Source organism: Vigna unguiculata, chromosome 2 (genome assembly GCF_004118075.2).
Source record: "Vigna unguiculata cultivar IT97K-499-35 chromosome 2, ASM411807v1, whole genome shotgun sequence".
Lineage (NCBI taxonomy): Eukaryota > Viridiplantae > Streptophyta > Magnoliopsida > Fabales > Fabaceae > Vigna > Vigna unguiculata.
Genome location: NC_040280.1, coordinates 11,453,613 through 11,480,962, shown reverse-complemented (window position 1 = coordinate 11,480,962; position 27,350 = coordinate 11,453,613). Strand labels below are relative to the sequence as shown.

General features: G+C 37.4%; 1 protein-coding gene and 1 pseudogene across 1 annotated transcript; both read left to right on the top strand.

The window, feature by feature from the left end:
• Positions 1-2,325: 2,325 nt before the first annotated feature.
• Positions 2,326-6,300, top strand: LOC114173515 (protein NSP-INTERACTING KINASE 1-like). The gene is made up of 11 exons (XM_028057971.1): positions 2,326-2,803; positions 2,881-3,013; positions 3,115-3,186; positions 3,273-3,416; positions 3,524-3,595; positions 3,691-3,750; positions 3,886-3,977; positions 4,243-4,392; positions 4,487-4,828; positions 4,900-5,279; positions 5,645-6,300. Exons 1-11 carry the CDS (start codon positions 2,704-2,706, stop codon positions 5,963-5,965), a joined length of 1,866 nt encoding a protein of 621 aa, XP_027913772.1. The 5' UTR covers positions 2,326-2,703; the 3' UTR covers positions 5,966-6,300.
• A 10,643-nt stretch (positions 6,301-16,943) lies between these two features.
• LOC114173260 lies at positions 16,944-19,368 on the top strand (annotated as a pseudogene).
• The last annotated feature ends 7,982 nt before the right edge of the window (positions 19,369-27,350 follow it).

The window sequence follows — 27,350 nt, the reverse complement described above, 5'->3', positions numbered from 1 at the left end:
TACCTTTACTACCCAACATGTGCAGAACCCTCGTTAGAATCACTACGTTACATACCTTACGGAAATGACGAAGTGTCGACACTAAAAACAACCGGAAACGAAACCTTCGTGAAGCTCACACAAACATTGCCTTTGCACAATGAAATCTATCAATGAAGCAGTAAGCAAATGACCCCAACATCCCTATTATACATTAGAACACGACTTTCAACTTCCGCTCAAAATTGCCATCATTACACTCTGTAGTAGCATAATTGTCACAATAAATGAGGTACGACTACACCTTCCCAGACAAGACCCTTGCTTTTCTAACACCTTTTCATCTTAACCTCTACGTCACCTCTACTCCTTGAGGCTGGGGGGCTACCATACTTTAAGGGAGTAGAGGAAAGAAATGGAATTTTTCTTTACAACAGCCTCAGACACATGCGAAAGACTAGGAAGGCTGGTACCCCATACGAACCAGACAGGTAATTATGACAACCTTTAGCATAAAGATCATGCTAAAGACTGGGCTAATGTACCATAGGGGTTAGACAGGCCACTAACCCACAGAACTGTAAATAACACAATCAGATACATAGCGACATAACAAATGATAGGCACTAAAAACAAGACGATCAAATACATACTTTCAAGATTGACAAAAGGATCAACTCGCTAACTATATCTTATGTACCTAAGGTCACCTATATGGCTGCAAAACTAGTCAATCCAGTATGTCGGTATGTTAGCGAACCTATTCTAACTTAGGCAAAAATAGAGCAAAATCTAATGAAACATATTCAAAGAAAATTGGGCTTGCAAGGCCTAATTAAGTCTAATAAGGCCCAACAATGTTTGTTCAAAAACAATTAAACCTAGTCAAAACCCAAAAGCCTTGGCCCATAATTAACTAGTAAAAATATCACAAGTAATTAATTCTTTATAAATAAAAGTGGATCCAGGTAATTAAAGGTATACACAATTCATTAAGCACTATAATATGCATTTTGACTTTGAGAGCTTTTGCTAACTTGATCGTCAAAGTCCTTTCTATAGGTACATTCCCCTATGTCCAACGAAATACCGGGTAACGAGAACTTAACAAACAAGACCGTGGAGTACCCGTCCAAGAAATTCAAAGATTGTGGTAAGATAATGTTTGAGTCTTATAATAACTTAATATTCTACGCATGAATATATATATATATATATATATATATATATATATATATATATATATATATATATATATATATGTATGTGTGCGCGCGCGCTTGTAAAAGTTAATCCTAAACGTGAAATTCAGCCAAGCTTTAAAAGTAACATAAAAAGAATCAGTTCAGATTAAGCGGAGCTCTGTCATATGGGGCTGACAGAAAACTTGCATTTTGTGAATTACACTCCAATTTCGACGATTAAGATTTTGTGATTCTAATTTGAGGTTTGGAATAATCTCGGTGTCAGTTCTTTTGCTTGGTGGTTTCTGCATGTCAGCTCTGTTATACAAAGCAAATTTTATGAAAAATTAAAATCAAAAGTTCCTATAGAAACGGGAGTGAAATAGACATTACATACCCCTTGTACTTCACGACAGAGCAGTGATGGGAAAAACTAAAAAGCCCTCACCTTGGCTTGTTTGTTAAGGAGGGCATTTTGGGATTTTCCAAGAGGGAGAATTTAGAACAGTGTGAGAACAGCTTTTGCTTTTAAAAGTAGGTTTCTTTTGGCTTGTTTATTAGAGGAACTGTCTGATGAATGTGATTATTTGAAGACAAAATGAGTGCTTGAGAATCAATAAAGAGTAGCCAACTAAGATTAGCATGGCCAAAGAAAATAGAAAGTAACAGTGAGAGAAATGGGAGACATAATTGACACAACAAAGATCTCACAAGGAGGAGCCATTGCATCACCAATCTCAACCACAATCCCTTGGGATTCTAACTTTTTCTCATAATAATTGAATAAAACGAAAGAAAGTGGAGTTCGGTACTTAAAAGATAATGAATGGCATACCACAGGGACAGGGAATGTTTTTGGATTCTAATTTTTCTACAGGACACCTAGGAGAGCTTATAAGTTCAAGGTGATCCACTTTCTGTTCTCTTTTCCTCGCTCATAGTTGATGGCAGCTAAACTCATTGACCCACTTTGTTAATTTTTCTGATTAAGGTCCATTTGAGCCAAACTTTCCGAGTGCTTAACAGATAATACTTCACTTGCTCTCACTTTTTTTTTTCTTTTAGTATTATATTTGAAGGAATAGAATAATACTTTACACTCCTGCTCTTTAGACCAATGCATGATTGATGGAATTTTCTTTTTCAATCATCTTTTACATTTATCTAGAAAGAGGCTAACGGAGGGGTGCTTCATATCTTTTTATTATATATTCTTTCCTTTCTTTGTTGAACCATCAGCAGGCATGCTGGCTCTCTTTTAAGTCCTTTTACCATTGGCTCTGATTCAAGTCTGACACAAGGGTGGGAGTGAGTGCAATTCTAGCTTGAAAGCAGGTGGGAATGGTACTGTTGGACTTGGTTGAGGTTCCTCTTCTGATGTAAAACATGACATGTAACAAAAACAAACCAAGTTGGAATTGGTGGTGTTAGCTGAATCATTCAAAACCTGCTCCTTTACTTGCCCCCTCCTTAAGATAGAACTTGATCCAGTTTTGTTGTGCTAATAACTAATATAAGTTTGTGTTGATCCTTCAACCCAATGGAAAGAATAGGGGATGTAGCTCTCTTTTGTTTAGCTTTGTTCTTCCTGTCGACTTCAGTGGCTGGTTTGCTTTCTCCCAAAGGTGTCAACTATGAAGGTGATTTCCCTTACTTCATAGAGCACATAAGTGTACGGTCAATCTCATGTCCTAATAAATTCTTGTCTTACATGCAGTTCAAGCTCTGATGAGCATTAAGAACTCTCTGATGGATCCTCATTCTGTCTTGAGTAACTGGGATGCGGATGCTGTAGATCCTTGCAACTGGGCTATGGTCACATGTTCCTCTGATCATTTTGTCACTGCCCTGTATGTCAAACTTGAAAAAACCAAACCATAACAAGATATAGTCAGTTTCACTGTTTTTCTTCTTCTTAAGATTCTACATATTTCATCCTTTTCTTTTTCAGTGGGATTCCAAGCCAAAATATATCTGGCCGCCTCTCACCAAGCATAGGCAGTTTAACAAACCTCCTCACTGTGTGAGTAACATGCTACTTACAGTAGTAAAAGAAAAAATTGGGGGAAAGTTTGTGTCAAGAATATTATCTTACTATGCATTTTGCAGGCTTCTTCAGGACAATAATATTACAGGACCAATCCCCTCAGAGATTGGTAGGCTCCAAAAGCTTCAAACTCTTGATCTTTCGGACAATTTCTTCACTGGTCAACTTCCAGATTCCCTTTCCCATATGAAGGGTCTCCATTACTTGTTAGTTCAAGAACATAATGCTATGCATTCTTTTATAGGCTTTACAGACAAAACGTGTGTTAATTCCCTATCAAGAATTTGATGATAGGAATTTGAATTTTTATCAGGCGGCTTAACAATAACAGTTTGACTGGACCAATTCCTTCCTCTTTGGCTAACATGACTCAACTTGCCTTTCTGTAAGTCTCTTCTAGACTTCTATCATGATCTTTTTCTCCTCGTTAGTTAAGTTGATTTATGATGAGTTTTTTGTCTTCTGCCGAATTTGTTTTAGGGATATCTCTTATAATAACTTGAGTGGACCTGTACCAAGAATAAATGCAAAAACATTCAAGTAAGGTGTTTCGTCTTAATTCCTTTTAAATTTTACTCATTCAAATTTTTCTGTTTTCCTCACGTGAGTTAAACTGATATAAATTCTGTTTAAGTGATATTAGTTAATTGTATGTTTTTTCTTTTTTCGAAACAGCATCGTAGGCAATCCGCAGATATGTGCCACTGGAGTCGAGCAGAACTGCTTCAGGACAACGTCAATTCCTTTGGCTCCAAATAATTCTCAAGGTAATTATAGTTCTCAGATGTCTTAGATTTGTGTATGCTTTTTCACCCTCATGATGTTGAATCTAAAGTTTTTCTTCTCATCGGTCTTAATGTGGACTTAGTCGAAAAGTACTTTTTAGGGTGCATAATTATTTCACAAAACTGTTAAAAACTATCAAGTTCTAAGTTGTCTTATCGTGTTTATAATCATTGCTTCCATCATACTCCACCCCCGTATTTACTTTTTTCTCATACCCTAACGCAACTTTCTCAAATGCTTTTCAAGATTCACAATCCACCAAAAGACCAAAGAGTCACAAAGCAGCCTTGGCGTTTACTTCAAGCTTAAGCTGCATATGCTTACTAATTCTGGGACTTGGCTTCCTCATATGGTGGAGACAAAGACATAACAAGCAAATATTCTTTGATGTTAATGGTTAGTGGATCTTGAACTGAAGTATTCACAGGCCAACTTGGTATGTATATTATGGGTTTACTCTTGATTAACTCAACTCTTGTTCCTCTTTCAGAACAACACCGTGAAGAGGTTTTCCTTGGAAACCTCAAGAAGTTCCACTTGAGAGAACTTCAGCTTGCTACAAACAACTTCAGCAGCAAGAACATGATCGGCAAAGGTGGTTTCGGAAATGTGTACAAAGGGTATCTTCAGGATGGAACAGTTATAGCAGTAAAAAGGCTGAAAGATGGTAACGCTATTGGAGGTGAGATCCAATTCCAGACTGAAGTTGAGATGATCAGCTTAGCCGTCCATCGGAATCTTCTTCGGCTATATGGTTTCTGCATGACAACTACAGAGAGGCTCTTGGTTTATCCGTACATGTCAAATGGAAGTGTCGCTTCTCGTCTGAAAGGTATGGCAGATTACTGTCACAGTATATAATTTATTTTATGTAGAAGTATTCATTACCTTTATATGAAACAGCCAAGCCAGCATTGGACTGGCCTACGAGGAAGAGAATAGCATTAGGAGCTGGAAGAGGCTTGTTATATTTGCATGAACAGTGTGATCCAAAAATTATTCACAGGGATGTAAAGGCAGCAAATATCTTGCTTGATGATTATTGTGAAGCTGTAGTGGGAGATTTTGGGCTGGCAAAGCTGTTAGATCACAGGGATTCACATGTGACAACAGCAGTGAGAGGCACTGTGGGGCACATAGCCCCTGAGTATCTCTCAACAGGTCAATCTTCTGAGAAGACAGATGTGTTTGGGTTTGGAATTCTTCTTCTTGAACTAATATCTGGCCAAAGAGCGCTTGAGTTTGGGAAAGCAGTAAACCAGAAAGGAGCCATGCTAGACTGGGTGAATATTCACTTTATTTTTTACAAATTTCTAAATTACTATCTTAACAACCTTTTAAAATAGTTATATTTAGGGTGACTAAAACTAACCATAAAGGTTTTCAAATATACATGTGGAGATGCATGGCACATTATATCGTAACCATTTAAACTAGTTATATTTAGGAGGACTAAAACTAACCAAAAAAATTTCGAACAATATAGTTTGTCAAGTTTACATGCCTTTCTGTTGTCTGTTTATTTACTTACCTAATGAAAAATATTCACAGATAAACCAGTCAAAATAATTTTTTTCGTAATTATTTCAGTATAAATGAGCTATAATGTCATGTGACCTAAATGTATTCGCCATCACTATACTTGCAGGTGAAGAAAATCCATCAAGAGAAGAAAATTGACTTGTTGGTTGACAAGGACCTGAAAAATAACTATGATAGGATTGAGCTTGATGAAATTGTGCAAGTGGCTCTTTTATGTACTCAGTACCTTCCAAGTCACAGACCCAAGATGTCCGAAGTGGTTAGGATGCTTGAAGGAGATGGGCTTGCAGAGAAATGGGAAGCCTCACAGAGAGCTGAATCCACAAGAAGCAGAGGAAATGAACTCTCCTCTTCAGAGCGGTACTCTGATCTCACTGATGATTCTTCATTACTTGCACAAGCAATGGAACTTTCTGGCCCAAGATGATTTACTTAAACACCATGTGTCATATTTAAGTTGGTGAAGAGTGAAAGAAAGCTAAATTTTCTTCAAATGCAAGTTCACGAGTTGCAGTGAACTTGGTGTAACATTAGTATCATAGTAGCATCTTCAAGAGTGATGCTTGTTTCTGACTGTACAGATTTCGATCGTTGACATTGACTTGTAGATTGAGTTATGTATTTTCCTTAAGTGATGGACCGAAGATTTTGTGGGAAATGTCCTTCCGGCTCCTTCAACTTGTTAGAAGAATAACGTTCTTATAAATATATTGTACTTAAATTGTCAATAATAGTATTTTGGTATTTGAGAGTTTTCACCTACGTATATTCTATACAGTTTTTGTACCACACCGGGCCAACTTAGTAAAATAATAATAAACGATCACCACGTCTACACGCAAAATCATTCAAGTAACTGGCCTGAGCTGACCTAAGCCTAGCCGGCCTGAACCGGTAACATAAGACGCTGAGAGGAATAACCCACCTAAGACAGCGTATACAGACCGCTAAAGAGAGTAGTCGGTTCACGCCGACAACCTTAAGACACTTAACGAAATCCAAGCCCCCTCATATCCAATGGGTCCACAATAATCGAACTAAGGGTCTGGGCTAGGGCCCAGGCCCACCTACAGCCCAAACAAGGGCCTAGCCCATGACATGGCCAGACATAATTAATACTCTATAAATACACATGGACCCCAATAATTAAAGGTACGCATTCATTACTCCATTAATCACCTGATTTGACTTTTTGAGAGCTTTGGCTGACTTAAGCTTCGGAGTCCCTTCTGCAGGTAACCCCCGGGTCCAAGCAGACACATGCCAACCGGGAAGAGGCCAACTGAGGAGATAGTGGAATATATGGGTAAGGTGACACTTGTGCCTAATGTATCTTATTTGTTCTCTGCAAGAACAATTGGCGCCCACCGTGGGGCACGAGACAACACCTTACTACCCGTTTTTCTCCAAAGATGGTTTCCACCCGTAGTAGAGCTGGAGTTAACAAGCAAGCTGATGTTGGTCCCTCAGGACCCGCTAACATCACCCCAGATCTGGCCGTCATCCTAGACGGCCAGGCCAAAATGCAATAGGAGCTGGCAGACCTGAAGAAACGTAGCGCTGATGAGATGGAGGCACTGTGACAAGAAAATTCTCGCCTCAGGCGAAAGATCGAGGCCGACCCCACTCAGAAGGGAAAAGCCAAGGAGGCATCTAAGGCTGCAAGGTCCCCGACCTTTCAGCCCACAGAAGAAGAAAGCGAATACAACCCCACCCCTCACACCTTCACCACCACCCAACAAACACCCATTCCCTCCACCCATCCCATTCATTTCCCCTCCACCCAACCAGGGCATACCACCGCAACCATCTAGTAGCATCCCACAAGCTATCCATCTACAAAGAAGCCCGCTACATCTCTCAGAAAAAATGCAAACTCGGCGAAGAACGACGCCGAGCAGCTAAGGCGAAGGCCAATAAGTTACTGAGCGTAGGATTCATTGAAGAAGCTCAATACACCACTTGGCTTTCAAACGTAGTCTTGGTGAAGAAAGCCAATGGCAAATGGCGGATGTGTGTAGACTACACAGATTTAAACAAGGTCTGTCCTCGAGATGCCTACCCCTTACCTAATATTGACCGACTTGTTGATGGCGCGGCGGGGAATAAAGTACTCAGTTTCTTGGATGCATATTCTGGTTACAATCAAATCCCTATGGTCGCATCCAACATGAACAAGACCGCCTTCATCATGGACGACGCCAATTATTTTTACAGAGTTATGCCTTTTGGTCTAAAAAACGCTGGAGCAACCTACCAACAGTTGATGGACAAAGTTTCCAACCATCTAATGGGACAATGTGTCGAAGTATACGTCGACGACATGGTTGTCAAATCCCCAAGCCATCACCAACACGCCCAGGACTTCTCCGCAGTCTTCTCCGCATTACGCCAATACAACCTTCGCCTCAACCCCGACAAGTGTGTATTCGGTGTCGACCGCGGTAAATTTCTTGGATTCATGTTAACCCAGCGCGACATAGAGGCCAATCCTGAAAAGTGCAAGGCGATTATCGAAATGCGTAGTCCCACCACCATCAAAGATGTCCAACGCCTCATAGGTTGCCTTATAGCCATTTCTCGCTTCCTTCCTAAACTAGCTGAACAAACCCAACCCATAGTACAACTCCTCAAAAAATCCGCCCGGTTCACATGGACTGGCGATTGTGAACAAATTTTTCAAAAACTGAAAACCACCCCTACCTCACCACCTATCCTCCACAAGCCGGACACTCGTCAAGCCCTGCTAGTTTACATGATAGCCACCGACCACACCGTCAGCACCGCGCTTGTCCAAGATGTAGGCGGCATGTAGCATCATGTCTACTTCGTTAGCAGAACGCTGCAAGATCCTGAAACCAGATATCAAATGGTGGAAAAGTTGGTCCTGTGCTTGGTCCACGCAGCTCGCCGCTTGCGCCCACACTTCCAAAACCACAGCATCACCGTCAAAACCGACTACCCAATCCAGAAGATATTGCAAAAACCAGACCTGGCAGGACGGATGTCATCCTGGGCCATTGAGTTGTCAGAGTTTAACATTCCTTATGAACCTCATGGCCCCATGAAAGACCAATGCCTTCTAGACTTTGTTAATGACCTCCAACAGACACCCAAGGAGGACCAGTGGACGCTTCATGTAGATGGTTCTTCAAATCCGAAAGGTATCGGTGTTGGTATCGTGTTAGAAGGGCCCAACGATATCCTCATTGAGAAATCCCTCCACTTCGCCTTCAAAACATCCAACAATCAAGCCGAGTACGAAGCCATCCTCGCCAGCCTTTCCCTTGCCCGCGAAGTTGGCGTCAAAACTTTAACGTGCAAAACCGACTCCAAGCTTACTGTAGGCCACCTAAATGACGAATTCCAGATTAAAGACCCCATCATTTTACAATATTACCATCTGGTCCGCACAGTCATTCAATCCGCTATTGAACAAGTCCGCATCGAACACATTCCCAGGACCGACAACATCAAAGCCGACATCCTATCCAAATTAGCCAGCACCAAATTAAAAAGTCGTCACCGATCCCTATTGCAACAAACATTATCCACACCTTCCATCACAAATACTTGCCATAACCTAACCCACGCCCCAGCCGACAATATCACCCCTCCCCAAACCCACAACCGGACCACCCCCTATATCCAATATCTTCAAACCGGCAACCCCCCACAAGATACTGACAAAACTTGGCTGACTAAGGCAGCCAGATATACCATGATAGGCGATGACCTCTACAAACGCGGATACGGCCAATCGCTTCTCAAATGTGTCACTGCAGAACAAGCACAATATATCATTAAGGAGTTACATGAAGGCATTTCCGGCTACCATTCCGGCGCATGTACTATGGCCACTAGAATCCTTCGAGCCGGTTACTTCTGGCCGACTATAGTAGCAGATTGCCAGGACTACGTCAGAAAATGAAAACCATGCCAAAAACATGGCAACCTCATCCACCAAAAACAATAACAACTTCATTCCATACTATCCCCATGGCCCTTCGCTAAATGGGGAATGGATATCCTCGGCCCTTTCTCCCCCGGCAAGGGCCAGGTGAAATTCCTAATAGTAGCCGTTGATTATTTCACCAAGTGAATAGAAGCCAAACCACTGACCACTACCACAACCCAGATGGTACAGCAGTTTGTCTAGAAAGATATTATATGCCGATATGGTGTTCCGCATACTATCATCACCGATAATGGTCGACAATTTATAGATAAGGAACTAGCCAAGTTCTACACTGGTCTGGGCATCAAACACATAACCAATTATGTGGAACACCCACAAACCAATGGACAGGCAGAGGCGGCCAACAAAGTTATCCTAGTGGAACTACGCAAAAGGTTAGACAGCGCCAAAGGCCGATGGCCCGAAGAACTGGTAGAAGTGCTATGGGTTTACAGGTGCACCCCTCAGTCATCAACAAAAGAGTCCCCACTCAGCCTAGTTTACGGTGCAGATGCCATGATACCTGTCGAAATTGGCGAACCATCCCTATGCCGAGAACTATATGACCCAACCCATAACCATCAAAACATGGCCACTCACCTCGACCTCCTACCCGAACTTAGAGAAAAAGCCCAAATACGCAACTTAGCCGCCAAACAAAGAGCTGCTAGAAAGTATAATGCAAACCTATGTCCAAGATCGTTCATAAGAGGAGACTTAGTATTGAGAATGGCCAGCAGTGCATGAAAGAAGGATGGCAAGTTCTCCGCCAACTAGGACGACCCATACCGTATACGTGAAGACGCGGGAGGAGGAGCATATCGCCTGGAGCATTTATCTGGTGAAGAAATACCCAATACTTGGAATGTGTCCCATCTCAAATTTTACTTTAGTTAAACATATATTGTATCACATCGAAACACTTGTAACCCTGGGTGTACTCTTTTTCCTAACTTGGTCTTTTTTTCCCTAAGTAGGGTTTTGGCCAGGGAGGTTTTAACGAGGCACTCCAGATTCAATGAATAATACAAAGGGTTCCCAACTTTGCGACCATTCTTTACTTCACTTTTCGTTGGTTAATTCGTTCAAGTTCCCCACCCTTACCACAAGTAAACGGCCTGGGTCGAACACCCTTAATTCGTTGGTTAATTCGTTTTAAGTTCCCCACCCTTAGCACAAGTAAGCGGCTTTGGTCGAACACCCTTAATTCGTTGGTTAATTCGTTTTAAGTTCCCCACCCTTAGCACAAGTAAGCGGCTTTGGTCGAACACCCTTAATTCGTTGGTTAACTCGTTTAAGTTCCCCACCCTTACCACAAGTAAGCGGCCTGGGTCGAACACCCTTAATTCGTTGGTTAACTCGTTCAAGTTCCCCACCCTTACCACAAGTAAGCGGCCTGGGTCGAACACCCTTAATTCGTTGGTTAATTCGTTCAAGTTCCCCACCCTTACCACAAGTAAGCGGCCTGGGTCGAACACCCTTAATTCGTTGGTTAACTCGTTTAAGTTCCCCACCCTTACCACAACTAAGCGGCTTGGGTCGAGCACCCTTAATTCGTTGGCTAACTCGTTTAAGTTTCCCCACCCTTACCACAAGTAAGCGGCCTGGGTCAAACACCCTTAATTCGTTGGCTAATTCGTTTAAGTTCGCCACCCTTACCACAAGTAAGCGGCCTGGGTCGAACACCCTTAACAAACAATCGAGTTCGCCAAACATAACATACATCACAAATCATTAACATCCGGCATACAAGACAACAAACACAAAACATTAATCACATTAAACATAAACACAAAGCAATGTACCAAGTATCACGAACATAATGTACCGATTATTGCAGATATAGGCTCAATAATTGTTTCAAATCATTAAAGAGTAAAATTCCTATTTTACTGTATCGTTGCCCCCCTCCACGGCATCCTCCGTCTCCTTCTCCTCCTCCACCACTTCTTTCTCTACTTCCCCGTCCGGTCTGCTCTTATCTTCATTAATAAGCTACCCATCAACAACATCCTTGTTAACATCAAATCTTGAATCGACTGCGTCCACATCCTGATAAAAGAAGGTTGCTTGCCGTAATCCCTTCTGAAAACCATTAATATGCTCTTGGATGATACAACCCTTCAAGTCATCAAGTTCAACCGCAGCACCATCATGCTTCTCTTTCAACTCGTCATAGTCCGCCTCTAAATCCTCTATCCTCTTGTTAAGTTTTCCCTTCGAATCCAAGCAATGGACTTTCCAGGTTCCTAGCCTTTTCCTCTTGATAATGCTGTCGTTGACGCGTTCAAATTAATACTACTTATCTATAACAACTTCAGTATTGTTAAGAAAGTAGTCAACAAAATAGTAAGGGTAAAGTAACCCAAAGTCGTCTCCCAACGAACACAGAATTGATTTTTAACAAATTAGTTCTTATAAAACTATACAAAGCGGTTAGTCAAACAAAATAAAAAATATAGGGGATTCAGATAAACAAAGATAGAAATAAAATTTAAAAAATAAAAAGAAATAAAAACAATAGAAAAGAAAATAGATTGATTCCATTGCTTTTTCAAAATAGATTCATCATCGGTTATCTAAAGATTATTGCTCAATTAATTATTGTTGTAGATTTGCAAATTAATCAATGTAAAGTCTCAATTAATTTGTTGGCGTTCTCACTTTTAACCAAAGTACAGTCTCAATTAAAAGTGAGAACTTTTAGATTATCCATAGTAAATTCAATCAAAGTACAGTCTCAATCAAATTTTACTATGCCTAATCATGTCTATTCTTTTATCTCCTCACCAAATAAAAAGCTTAATTAATCAAAGTAAAGTCTCGATTAATTTTCATTAGAGTAAATACCTTTAACCAAAGTAAAGTCTCAATTATTGGTAAAAACTCATTTAATCACATGAAAGTTTCTAAATAAAATCAAAGTAAAGTCTCAATTAAATTTAAAAACCCTTGAACTCATATGATCAACATGCATATAGATTTAAAATCATTACTTTTTACGAGATTCAAAGATAAAAGACATAGATGAATTAAAACCTCAACAATAATAAAAAGAACAAAGAAATTAATTCATTCTAACCTCAAAATCCATAATGAAATTACAATGGAATCAACCCAAGAAGTTTAGCAATCCATGGAATACAAAATAAAAAGAAGAATAGAGAGAAGAAAAGAGAGAGAAAGGAAACGAAATTAGGCACCCCTAAGGGTTCCAAAACTCCGAAGTCCCGAGCTTGTTTTCTACTTCTCCCTTGGTCTCTTTATATAGGAATTGGACTGGGCTTTTCTGGTGCTAAAATCTCTCAAATATCTTTTAAAATAAAGATAAATATAAATATTTAAAAATATTTAGAGAGATATATACTATTTGACAAATATAGTTGGTTGATAATATCAATATCTAATATAATTAAATTAATTAATTACTTAAAGATATATGATAAATTATCACCAATTAATATTTGAATTAATTTTCCAAATCAACCCTTTGCAATCTTCTCAAATTATCTTCTAAATAATCCAATATCTTCAAGATATATTTGTTTGTTGTGGATCTAAAAAGATTCCAGAAGATCTTGTCATATTTAAAAAGATTTGGTAGTTAATATCTTTTAATATTTTATGATATAATTAAATAAGATAATTATTTAAAAATATCAAATAAAATATCTAAAGATATCTTTTTCCCAAATTATCTCTATCATAAAGATAAAGAAAACCGCAAGGTCCAATTTTTTTGTTCCTCTCTTCTTGGTTTAGCCAAACTTCTTCACTTTTTCAAGTTTTTCTTGCCGTCTTCATGCAATGCTTGGCTTGAACTTTTGTGCTTTTGATAATTCCTTATTCTTGGATTTATCTTTAAGGTGTCATAAAGCTTTAATCAATATATTTCCACACCTCCATGAGCTCAACTTAGCTGCAGCTGCACTAACACACCTCAAAATATCCAACGAACATTTATGCAACTAAAAAGCTATTTTTAACATGTTTTTGTATCTCAAGCTCAATAAACCCAATTATAGGAAATCCCAATTAAATCAATCTTTAAGCACACAAATTCAATTAAATACCTATAATTAAACATTAAATGAGGGCAAAAATACGCACTCATCACCTCTCCTCCTCCCAACTCTCCCTTTCCTTCTTCCAAGCGGCCCTCTCCTCCTCAAACTTATCAACCTTCCCCTGCAACTCCTCCACCTTTTCCTTACCCCCCTCCTTTACTTCTCGTCGGTACACTTGTGCCTAATGTATCTTATTTGTTCTCTACAGGAACAGTTTTCAACAATGACTCGTTGCTTAATTTGCTTATGTTTTCTGCTGTACTTTAACAGATTTTTTATGAACGGTAAGGCTTAGTGGCCATTGTATAACTTACATGCGAAAGATGATCACCCAAAGAAGTTCCATTACAAAAGCTTTTGCTACACACCGTTGATTGGAAAAGGTGTTGGTTTTGCCACTAAGGTGCTGATGCCTTTTGCGTTGTGCAGCTAGATTAAACAAATTCGTTGTTTTTGTTGGAAATCAGAGTTTAGGTCTCACATTGACTAAAAATGAGAAAGTTTAGTACCAGATAATAATGAAGTTAATATCAATCTTATGTGTGGATTGAGCTTATGTATTGGTGTTGTATCTCCTAGGTGATCCTCCCTCGAAAAACCTATCAGTGATATCAGAGCTAGGTTAGTGTTGGTGATAGACTTAGACGAGTCTCTGTATTGAAAATCTGAAGGGACTCACATTTGAGGAGGAGATTATTGGAAATCCAATCCAAGTGTGAGTCTAAGTCTCACATTGAGTGTCCAAGATTTCTGGGGTGTAGGGGAATCCTTCTGTTTGAATGGTAGCGACAGACAGGCCTCCCCTACGTTGGCTCCATTGCTTTCTTGAACTATTTGGGCATGTTCTTCTAGTTGTTTTCTAGTCGGTTCGTCCTGAGGCTGCTTTTTCCTAGGAAGGTTGGAGTGGACGGCACCAGGTCTTCACCATTCCTCTCTTGCCTTGTGGCAGCATTTTCATCTCGCAAGATCCTTAACTCCTCTTCATACCTCCTCTGCATCTCGTCCATCTATTTCTACATCCTCATCCACATCTTCCATGTGTTGACTTAATTGTTGAAGCTTCCTTTATCACAATATTGCTCGCCATGTTCCTTGTGGTCACCATTTAAGTTTGAGAAAATGATCGTTCAGCCCCACGTTGGGCACCAAAATGTCTTAGGTGTATGGTCGAATTCCACTTAAACAATTTCTAGGTCCTTCAAGTCTCTTGTCTATGCTCCTTGCTCGGTGTTCCTCAACCGATCGGTGGGTACCTATTAAAGGTGCTCTGATGCAAAAGTCTATTAGAATGGAGAGAAATATAGAGTAGGCATAATATCTGATATATTTCCCCAAATGTCAGAGAGCACAAAAACAATATTATATAGAGCCTAAGAGGTGAGTCAACACCACTATTGACAGTCAACAACAAACTATTTCTAGAATCACCTTATTGTTACACAAAAGACAAAAGATATAATAAAGGGCAAAACAATATTGTAAATATATTCTAACAAAGTCAGTGCAGGATTGATCAGTGAAAGTAATAAATGTTGTAATTAATGTGAGATAAAAGTTCCAATAACCACACCTTTGACCAATATTTATAGTTTTCTTCGTAGGTATTTGATTAGAGTCGACCTAATCATGATCTAATCCTCTTTAATCTTGATTACTGACATGCTTACATTTAATTAGGAGATCAATTGACTTCCAGGTAGGCCAATCGGTTCAGCATAACCGACCGGACCAAGTTGGACTTATTTAGAGGAATGATAGAGTGAAGATTAGCATGTCTCTTATGCAGGAGTGAGCATTGTCCGTAGAACAACATTAAGGGTTTGAATAATTTCCTATAGGCATCCCTACTAACTGCAGCTGAGAAGCTTAATAGAGTGTAAGCCGACACGTGATTTCCCAAAATCGATTCATAGTGTGCGGACCAACAAGTGGATACATCTCTAGAAACCTTATTTAAAGTAATCTCCACGACCGGTTATCTGTCGTGAATGGCAGGGTTGCCTTGGAAATTGGGTCTGTAGTACCCGAGCTCTCGCCTTATGGTGTCGAGCTCCTTCCTTGTTGGGTGGGCTGCGACGTACAGAAACTGGCACTACATTCAGGTATAGAAAGGTAAGAAAATAAAGTTTTTTATTATTTATTTACATAATGAAAAATGACCTCTTGACAAATTTAACAAAAAGTTTCTAAAAATAGAATTAAAACAGATTAAATTTTTATTTTTAATGAGTTGAAATAGTTGTACGAGTGAATGAGTTGAAATTTAAGAAGCCTTCAAATTTGTTTCATTTAAAGTGGGTCAGTGGTCTGAATTAAATCATTTGTATTAATTTAATTTGCTTTTCACCAAGGATTGGTGCATCTTTATTTCCTTACTTTACCTTTACAAATGATCAAGGGGCGCTTCGTTGAAATATATATGTAATTAAATTTGTCGAAATGAGAAATTTGCCAAACTGACTAGGGGCGGAATTATTAAGGGACAGGGGGAGCCAAGGCTCCCCCAACCGTTTTTGTTTTCACTTTTTTTTTCTATATATTTAAAAAATAATATTTAAAAATTATTACTCTATTTATATTAATTATTTTTATTTTATTTTATTTTCTATATATTTAAAATATATATTTATATATTACTACTTTATTTATATATTATTACTTTATTTATATATTATTACCTTATTTATATTAATTTAGTTTGAAAAATCTATTTTAAAATTTAAAAATCACGTTTTGTTCTCTATTATAATTTCTTATACTGTTCTATTTGGTTTCTCTCTTCCGTGCCTCCAACTCTTTCTCCCCTTTTTATTTCCATCTCAATTTTCACCATTAATTCCTTATTATTTTCAAAATCAAATTGCACTACGACAAAATTGAAGAGTTAAGGAACATTTTGGACCGAACAATTTCTTCTTTTGAGTAAGTTCATCTTTTCCTTTTTATTTTTGAAGCAATATGTTTCCCTCTTGTATGTGGCTTTTCTACGCTCTAGGCATATATCTATCTGTTAGAGATCATAAAATCATCCTTTAATTATTGATCAAACTCTTATTTGTGTAGATAGAGCTATTTTAAGCTTTGAAGTTGTGTAAGGGAAGAACAAGATTAGGAATCTACTCTAAGGTAAGGGAAGCTAATCATTTAGAAGTTATTAGTTTTCTTAAAATATTGAGTCTTGCTTTTAAGATTTAATTTTGGGTATTCATAATTTTATCTTTTTGTAAATAGGTGAGAGGTGAAAAATTTATATTAGAAAAATTATGATAAAGAGTAAAAGAATTGATTCTTTTTTCAAGAGGAAGGCTTGTGATGAAGATGAAAAAAATGCATCTACGTCATCTAAAATTGAGAAACTTCATGAGAATCCAAATATTGAAAAAAATGAAAAACAACTCTCTAAGGTTCCCAAAGTTACACATAATGAATTTGAAAATACTTTAGAACGTGATCCGGGAAAGCGTCTTCAAATTTGGCAATACCCACCAAATCAAATTGATGAGGTACGAAGGGCTTATCTAAAATGGGGTCCATATCAAATGCGTCTAGAAAATTATCCATTTTCTGGTAAAGATGATCATCCAAGAAGATTTCAGTACACATGGTTTAGCTTATTTCCTTTATGGTTAGAGTATTTGCCATTAAAAGATGTTGCATATTGCTTACCGTGCTATCTTTTTAGTAAAAAACCAAGAGGACGACCTGGCTCAGATGTTTTCATTGTTACAGGTAATTGAGTTTATTTTCATTGAATTCTAATTGGCAATAAGTTTATTGTCATCAACATGTTTTAACTTTTTGAATGTTATTTTATAGGTTTTAAAAATAGGAGGAAAGTTAATAATGGAAAAAATTGTGCTTTCCTTAAACACATTGGGAAGGATCCTTGTTCACCACACAATATTGCAGTGTCTGCTTGTCAAGACTTATTAAATCAAAATTTTGTCACATTAGGAATGTTTTGGAAGTGCAAAGCTCAAATCAAATTATGAAGAATCGGTTACGTCTCAAGACTTCAATCGACACGGTTCGTTTTTTATCACTTCAAGCTTGTGCTTTTAGAGGTCATGATGAAAGTACTGAATCGAGGAACCAAGGTAATTTTCTTGAGATGATAAAACTCATAGCATCATACAATGATGAAGTTGCAAAAGTTATGTTGGAAAATGCTCCATTCAATTCCAAATATACTTCACCCAAAATTCAAAAGGAGTTATTGAATATTCTTTCTAGTAAAGTGAAAATCATATTCGTGAGGAAATTGGGGATTCCAAGTTTTGTATAGTTGTTGATGAAGCTCGTGATGAATCAAAAAAAGAGCAAATGGCTCTTGTTTTGAGATTTGTTGATAAAAATGGTTTTATTCAAGAACGATTTTTTGATATTATGCATGTTAAAGACACTACAGCAATAACTTTGAAGAATGAATTGTGTGTTGTACTATCTCGACATAATCTTAATGTTTCTAATATCCGTGGTCAAGGGTATGATGGTGCTAGCAATATGAGAGGAGAATGGAATGGATTACAAGCATTATTTTTGACTGATTGTCCTTATGCATATTATGTTGATTGTTTTGCTCATCGGTTACAACTTGCCTTGGTTGCTGCATCAAGAGAAGTTATTCCAATTCACCAATTCTTTTCAAAATTGACTTTCATTGCCAATATTGTTTGCTCTTCTAGTAAACGTCATGATGAGTTACAGGCTGCCAAGTTAGATGAAATTGCATATTTGTTAGAAATTGATGAGCTTGAAAAGGGTAAATGGGCAAATCAAATTGGTACTTTAAAACGAGCTGGGGATACCCGTTGGAGCTCCCATTTCTCTTCTATTTGTAGCTTTATCAATATGTATGATGCAACTTGTTTAGTTCTAGAAAAAATTACTGTTGATGGATCTACTTATTCACAACGTGGTGATGTTGATAATGCTTACAAAAGCTTGACCTCGTTTGAGTTTATACTGATCTTGTATTTGATGAGAGAAATTATGGGGATAATAGATGTTCTTTGTCAAGCATTACAACAACAATCTCAAGATATAGTTAATGCTATGCGTCTAGTTTGTTCTACAAAAGGACTTATTCAAAACTTAAGAGAAAATGGTTGGGATAAGTTATTAAAAAATGTGACTTCTTTTTGTGAAAAACATGATATTGAGGTGCCTAATTTTGGGGCTTCTTATGTAGCAAGGCAAGGACGCTCTCGTCACCAAAAGGATCATATTAAAGTGGAGCATTATTTCAAAGTTGAAATATTCTTTGTTACCATTGATAAGCAATTACAAGAGTTAAATAGTAGATTTAATGACCAAGCAATGGAGTTATTAATTCTAAGCTCTGCTTTGGATCCTAAGGATGCTTATAAAGCTTTTAATATTGATAAAATTTGCACTCTTGTGGAAAAATATTATCCCATGGATTTCAATGAGCAAGAGAAGATTAATTTGAATTTTCAACTTCAACATTTCATTATTGATGCTCGTCAAGATTCAAATTTGAAGAATTTATCAACAATGCAAGAGTTATGTACATGTTTGGCAACAACAAAAAAGTCTGAAGTTTACTACTTGATAGATAGATTACTTCGTCTTATCATGACTCTTCCAGTTTCTACAGCTACAACTGAAAGATCTTTTTCTACAATGAAAATAATCAAGAACAAGTTGAGAAATAAGATGGAGGCTAAATTTTTAGCAAACACTATGATAATCTATATTGAAAGGGATATTGCAACTAGCTTCAGCTCTGATTCAATTATTGAAGATTTTAAGTCATTGAAAGAGCGTAAAGGAGCACTCTGAATAAAGGTAACTTTTGTTTTATATTATTGTTGATGATAAACTTTATGTTACTCTTTCATATATATTATTGTTATATTGTTTAGATTCTATTGTCATGAATGCTTATTTTGAATAAAAAAATGATGTAAAAAAATTAATTTTTTTAATTAAAAGAAATTATTATTTTTTAATTAAAAAAAATTATATATAACAAATATAATTTGGCACCCCTACAATTTTTGGTCAAGTTCCGCCACTGCTAAGTTAGTATAATGTTTTTTCTTTTTATAAATTTTTTGTTTTTATTTTATAGAAAACACCATTCTTTATGTATCTTTATGTCATCCTTCAATTAGAATTAAATTTTTACTTCAGTAATTTGTAATTTAATTACAAGAAACACTTTATTTGACAAAATTTTCATGCATGTTTTATACTTTATTTGATTCTAACAAAAGTTTTACAATTAATTGAGAATAAAAAAAATTATTTATTAAGAATTTAACTCCTAGAAAATCAATGTAAATCAATATTGCCCTTCTACACTTAATATACACATTTCAGTGTAAATTTACTGATGAGATTATTTTAATTCTTATATATATTATTTTAAATTTTTTACCTGTAAAAAAAGTTGTCCTAAATAAGATCCAGACAGTTTTAAACAATAAAAATAAATTTATTCACATCTCTTTTACGAAGTATAAATAAAGAATTATTAAAAGTTATTATATTTTTAATCAAGAAAAACAAAATAAAACTGATTTTGTGAACCAAAAGTATTTAATAGTTACTTTGCATTCCCATTACAATTAGTAATTATATGAAGATCAATTATTCAAATCCCAACTTTAAAACCATCGGTCCTTTTATAAATGTATAATATATTATATATTATTCCGTCTATCCCACAATTTAAAGGTGAATGTAACATATTACAAATAAAAATAAATAAATTGTAAGATCCACTTTTTCTGCTCCTTATATTTAAGGGTCTGTCCTAATTAGTTGAGCCTAAGACTGGACTATAATCTGCCCAAAACCTCTAAACCATCCCTAACCCCTTTCATTATGCACTTTTCAGAAAAACAGTTTTCCATCCCCTCTCCCTTTGCTGCTACGTGAGCTCTGCTAGGGTTTGACTCTCACTCTTCTTTGAGCTAGAAGAAACCCATTTTTATTCCACGTAAATTGCTTTTTAACCCGTACCCTCTCTTTTTCTAAGCTCTGTTTCGTGATTCCAACAGAGGTGCACTCTTGATGGAGCTTGGTGGAGACATGAAGCTCCAAGTGCAGCGAAAATGATGGAGGAAGCATGGAAGAGTGGAAGGCAAATTTGTAGGCTCTTGCTTGCAATGGATAGGTGAAAGGATGAGTGATTTAGAGGTAGCTCTAGCCTAGGAAGGGGGCTAGAGGTAAAGAGAGTAAGCTTTCTCTAAAAGATCACTCTCAAGTGGCAATAGTGAGGAGTGTTCTCAACCTCAAAGTGTCTATTGCACAAAAATTCAAGAGTGAAAATGTACAAATGGTCTACTTTTGGCTTTTATATGTGAGCCTAAAAGCTAGACTAATTCCTGGCCCTTAGATCAAGCTTGGAGGAGAAGCTTTAATCATCACCCTTGGATGGTGGCTTGGAGAAAGAGGCATCTTCCTAGCCTTTGGATGAAGATTTGGAAAAGAAGACACTCTCTAACCCTTGGATAAAGGAGGCACATGGGTGGAGTGTGGACTTGGCTTCATGGGATGCATGATCCATGAGGTGTAGGAAGGAGTGTTGACTTCCACTTAGTCTACCTTGGACTTTTGATAACTCATGGCCAAATCTCCTATTAGGCTTAATCAAGCCCAATTTTATTACTTCAACTACACATTGTTTGTCTTATTATTCTAGAAAACAAGGCCTAAACAATGGGCCAATCTTATTGCTATTCGATTGCTCTTTGATACACCTCTTCAAATCTTCACATCTTCTTTGGCCCATGTGAAGAGTGTGAGAAGCTCATGTGGGTTTGGGCCATCTTGAATGAAGCCCAATTGGATCTTTTTTAGCATGCCTCTTGTTATTAGGCCCCTTGATGGGCTTAAGCTTGAAGGTTGTCATGGCTTCTAGCCTAGCCTTGTAGTGGCGTGAAGCCATGACAACCTTGAAGATGAGTGGATGTGTGCCGCCACTTGCTATGCAAGATAAGGCTTAAAAGTATTCACTCCCTAGGGAGGAAACTCTCACAAATGGTTGAGACACAAGAATGTTTTTACTTCAAAATGTTCAACCCTTTTACATGTCTAGGAGCACCCCTTATATAGAAGAGTTTAGGGGCCTCTAAGCAAATAAAAGATACCTAAGGATGTGTCTATAAAAACCTAACCCTAGCTTCTAGAAACTAGGTCAAATAAGGTTACAAAATGAGAGACAAAAGAGTCAACTATGGTGTGTGCAATGCTAATTTCGTTCTAGCACAAAAGGAGACAAAGAATGTGTCTCATATGTCTCCAAAAAGTGGCCAAAGTGTGCTAAAACCAAAGGAGACCAAAGGTACATAGGTACACTTGTTTTATGCCTTTTACTTTATGCTTTATGCATTATGCCTTTGCTTTACTCTCTCATCCACATCATTTATGCTCCCCAATCACCATGCGCCACCTACCATTGCTTTTCTTACTCCTAATTAACCTACAAAGCAAATAAACATAGATTAGCATGTTGGCTTAAGTCAAGTCAACTATAGTCAACAAGTCAAACCTAGTCAAAGGTCAACAAGTCAACTAAAGTTGATTCAACTAAGTCAACTTAGGGAATCAAAAATAACAAACACAAATGAAAGGGATGAAGGATTAGTGAACTTCCTTTCTAAATATGCTTAGTCTTCTTAAGCATGTGCCTCCATCCTTGGTTGTGGTCAATCCTTCATCACCTAAGGAAGAAGACTAGAGTAAACTAGAGAAGAGTTTACTCTAAGGTGAGCTCAAAAGAGATTTGTGCACAAATTTGGGCAGCAATTCATTACTCAATTTCAAGCTGAAAAATACATCTCCTAAGCCTTCTATTTATAGGCTAAAATGAGACCAAGGAGTCTCCAAAATGTAGAGGGAAAAAGGAGTCTAGAAAGTTGAATTTTAGAGCCAAAAAGGAGCATGTGGGAGGTGTGACTTGCTACCTAAGCAAGTCACACTTGTCTTGCCATGGGAAGCTAACTCTCATCCTTGGAGAGCAAGTTTGAGAAGCTTCTAGGCTTTTCTAGAGTAGACACACTACTCTTGGCCCATTTGGCCCAATTCCCCTTTTTGGTCCAAAATTACTTCTAAAACCCAATTTCCTCTAAGGCCCAATACATGGCCCAAAGAGAACCCTATTCTACTGGGCCCAAAATACAAAGCCCAAAATAAAATCCTAATCTAGTATTTACAAGCAAAATGTCATAGGCTAGATCTTCACATCTTCCTTGGCCCATGTGAAGTTCATCTTGGGCCTTGCATGCGCATTTAAGGCCCATTCCTCTTGTATTCTCCTAGCCATGGCTCTTGTTCTAGGTCCCTTGGCTCGAGACATCTCATCAGAGTTCCACATGGTTCTGCACCAATCATTTTAGATAGACCATTTTTAAAGACCGCACGAACCAAGATTGATGTTCATGCAGGGACTTTGTCTACGGAGTTTGGTGATATTATGGTGTGTTTTAATATTATGGATGCCATAAAACATCCCTTTGAGGACAATTCTGTTTTCCATATTTTTATCATTGATGATGTTGTTGATGGACTTGTTTCTGATTTCCATCCTTTGCATGCAATGAAATATTCATCTATGTCTGAATTGTCTGAATTTGCATGCATTGGTGTTGATTCTAATTCTAATTCTTATTATGATTCTGATTATGATGTTGATTCTGAGTTTGCCTCTGTTGGTGTTGTACGAATTGATTTTGATGTTACATGGTCAAAATGCACTAACATGTTGTAGGAAGTGCATACGCATATGATTTTCATGTTGAGGTACAAGCTATCAAACCATTTTCCCACTCCCTTTAGGTTCCTGCTATTCAACCAACACCCAACACTCCAAAGTTAAAATCTCTACCAGACAAACTTAAGTATGTCTATTTGGAGAATGAAGAGGGACTACTTGTGATCATCTTATCTCCCTCACTATTGAACAAGAGCAGAGGTTGTTGCACAAGAAGGCAATTGGGATAACAATGGTTGACATTCCTGGTATTAGCCCATCTACGTGCATGCAAAAAATATTATTAGAGGATGGGGCAAAGCCAGTGAGACAACCACGAGGTGACTCAATCCTATCATTCTAGATGTTGTAAAGAAGAAGGTGACCAAACTTCTACAAGTTGGGATCATCTAACCTATTTCAGATAATCAATGGGTCAGTCTCATCCATGTTGTGCCAAAAAAGACATGACTCACTATAGTCAAGAATGAGAGGGACAAGTTTATCCCAACCAGGGTGCAAAACAGCTACAAAGTTTGCATTGACTATGTGAGGCTCCCTCAAGCAACCAAGAAAGACCACTTCTCCCTACCATTCACTGACCAGATGCTTAAGCTCTTGGTAGGTAAATCTCATTACTATTTTCTTAATAGTTTTTTTGGTTATTTTTAAATCCATATTGCTCTTAAGGATCAGGAAAAAACCACATTCACCTACCCCTTTGGCACTTTTCCCTATAGGAGGATGCCTTTTTACCTATGCAATGCCCCTGGCACATTCCAATGGTTCATGTTTAGCATATTCAGTGATTCTCTTGAAAACTGCACAAATGTGTTTATGGATGATTTTACTATGTATGGATCCTCTTTTGATGTATGTTTAGATAGCCTGGAGAGAGTTCTGAATAGGTGCATCCAAACTAACCTTGTTCAAAATTTTGAGAAGTGCCATTTCATGGTAGAACATGGTATAGTTTTGAGGTACATCATTTCAAGTAAGGGCATAGAAGTAGACCCAACCAAGATTTTTGTTATTTCACAATTGCCTTACCCTCTTCTATGCGAGAGGTTAATTCTTTTCCTAGCCATGTTGGGTTTTACATGTGCTTTATCCAGGACTTTAGCAAGACAACCCTCCCATTGTCCAAGCTGTTGCAAAGGGATGTTGACTTCATCCTTGATAAAGGGTGTTGACTTCATCTTTGATGAAGGATGCAAGAAGGCTTTTAATTTCCTCAAGAAGGCCCTAACCACCACTCTTATCATTCAGGTGCCGGATTGGACAACCCCATTTGAGCTCATGTGCAATGCATGAAATTATGCCTTGGGAACTGTCTTAGCACAAAAGATTGATAAGAAGCCTCAAGTCATCTATTACCCTACCTGGACGTTAGATGTTGTGCAAGAATGCTAAAAAATGTAAAAAGGTAAGCGTGGGTTCTTTTGATGAGTCATTATTTTCACTCATTTCATTGCCTTTCTGTGTTTATCATGACGGATGTTTGGTGCTTAATTATCTTTAGTGCATTTTCATCCATTGGGCTTTATTTGACCATTATTCTAAATTTTTATTAATTTGGGATTATTTGGTCTAATTTTTGTTTGTAATTATTTTTAGGTATGTTGTGTGAAGCAGATTTGGAGCTTGGACCCTAATCATTGCCATGTCTGTCCATGTCATTTCCACGTCATTTTAGTGTTTCACCAACATTTTCAGCCCATAGTGGAATTTTTGTAATTATGCACCCCATAATGCCATTTTTGTAAATTTGTGCATCTCTAGTGTTGGGGGTTCAGGTTTTTAGCGGGAGAACCCTCATTTTCGTTTTTCATCTCTTTTACGTTTTTTGTAGAGCTTTGATGACAAAGGATTGATCCCTACCAAGGATGATGGCCCATGGCACATGTTTAGAAGAAATGGAGTTCCTTGATCCCTTCCTTTGCTTTTATTTCCTTCAGTTTAAAATTCCATTAAGTTGGTTTGAGGGGGAGAACCCTCATTTTCGTTTTTCATCTCTTTTACGTTTTTTGGAGAGCTTTGATGATAAAGTATTCATCCCTACCAAGGATGATGGCCCATGGCACATGCTTAGAAGAAAGGGAGTTCCTTGATCCCTTCCTTTGCTTTTATCTTCTTTATTTTAAATTCCATTAAGTTGGCTTGGTTAACTATTTTTAAGTTGACTTGTTGACCTTGACTTTGGGTTGAGTTGTTGACTCATAGGATTAGCTTAACAAAAAGCCAACATGTTAATTCAAAAATAACTTGTTTTGTAGGTTCATTAAGAGGTGGGATAAGGAAGGACAAGTGGCCCATTTAGATGGCTTTTGAAAAGCGCATGTGGAGGAAAGAGAATGAGCAAAGCTTTCTAGAAACATCTAGAAAGGATGACCACATGCCTTGGCCTCCAAGAAGTCTAGAAACATCTAGAAGGAGCATCCACTTTGCCTTGGCCAAGAAGGCTTCTAGAATGTGTCCATGTGCTCCTTTGTTGACCTACTTTCTAAACTCTAGGTTTTGTTATTTGCATTGTAATCCTTTTTAGCTTATTTCTTTTTGCTAAGAGGCCCCTAAACAAGGGTTCAACATTTTGGATAATTTATACACTTTGTGTTTCAACCAATGTGAGAGTCTTCCTCCTTAGGGAGTGGAGTTATTTTAAGCCTTATCTTCAAAGTTGCCATGGTTTCTTCTAACCTAGCCTTGTACTGGTGTGCTTCTTACATTTTTATCATTCCTTTCCTTTCCATTTTATGCTTTCTTCTTCCTTTGTGTATGTGACTTGGGTTTTACTTTTTTTATCTGTTTTCCACTCTTATTTGTTTTGAATCAATCCATTCTTCTCTTCTCTAAAATCTTGGAAAGGAACCTTCACATCTAGATAGCTTGCTATCTTAATGTCCAGTGGGGATTTCCTCGGTTTTCTTAATCAATTATCACCATATTTGTTAATTTTCTAAAATGAACAAGATAATCCTACATCATTTGAAGAGCAATTGATGGCAGCCACTCTATTTTGATGATTTGGTGCATTTTGGACAACACCCATGTTAGGGTTTCACATTGTGGTTTTATAATTTACACTGTAATTCAATTTTCCCTTTTTTTATGCGTTTTCATTCTGGTTTGTGGTATAACTCGAGTCCCATGGAGAACTAATTTTGAGTATTGATTCTTTGATGAGAATGTAATGAAATCTTGAGATTTTGTGCATGTTTTTCATTGTTTATGTTGCTCTTCATCATTTTAATCGGTGGTTTGTTGTTGAATACGAATTGTGGATATGCTTTATGTTGGGGTTTTCGTTCTTGCATTGAAACATATTTGAATTCGTGCTTAATATTTTTGGGTGTTGTTTCTATATGTTCTCACATATGCTTAATCACATGTTAATTAGCATGGCTAGCCGAATTCATCTCCTTCCTTAGGCTATAAAATAAGTTTCCATGCACCATTGTAAAGGTTACTCTTGAATTCAATGGTAAAGGGCTATTGTTAGATCATTCCAAACTTTTGCATTGAGAGTCACGCTAGCTAGGAATCTCCTTAGATCTCCTTTAGCCTCCTTCCTCTAGGATAAATCATCCTTCCTAGACTTCTACTTCACCAAGCCATTCCATTGCTCAAGGGTCTTCAACCTTGCTTCCATTCCATTTCTGCTGCATCAATGAAGCTTCTCCTTTTCCAATCTGTGCAAGGACCTTCATCATCTTATCAACTACACGCACAACAAACATTACAAATTATATTTACACGATTGAACAATTCAAAATAAATTATAAAAAAATTATAGAATATAAATCACTCCAATTGCACACATGAACATTTCCAAAAAATACTAAGGTTCTAACCAATTATACTATACTCCATTTTTGCAAAATTATTTATTTACTTATTTAAATAATACTCCTCACGTCAAATTACCACTCTTGAAAAATATAATTATTTTTCGTAGGTCTTACAACCCATCTCCCTTTCATGGGAGCATCTTTCATTACTAAAAAAACTCACATTTCCTGCCAATTTTGTTTTGAATTTTTTTTTTAGGAAATACTTATAAATT

Coding starts and splice junctions, on each gene's coding strand:
- LOC114173515 (XM_028057971.1), top strand. CDS start 2,704: ATGGAAAGAATAGGGGATGTAGCTCTCTTTTGTTTAGCTTTGTTCTTC. Junction 3,014..3,114: donor GATCATTTTGTCACTGCCCT/GTATGTCAAACT, acceptor TTTCTTTTTCAG/TGGGATTCCAAGCCAAAATA. Junction 4,829..4,899: donor TGTCGCTTCTCGTCTGAAAG/GTATGGCAGATT, acceptor TATATGAAACAG/CCAAGCCAGCATTGGACTGG.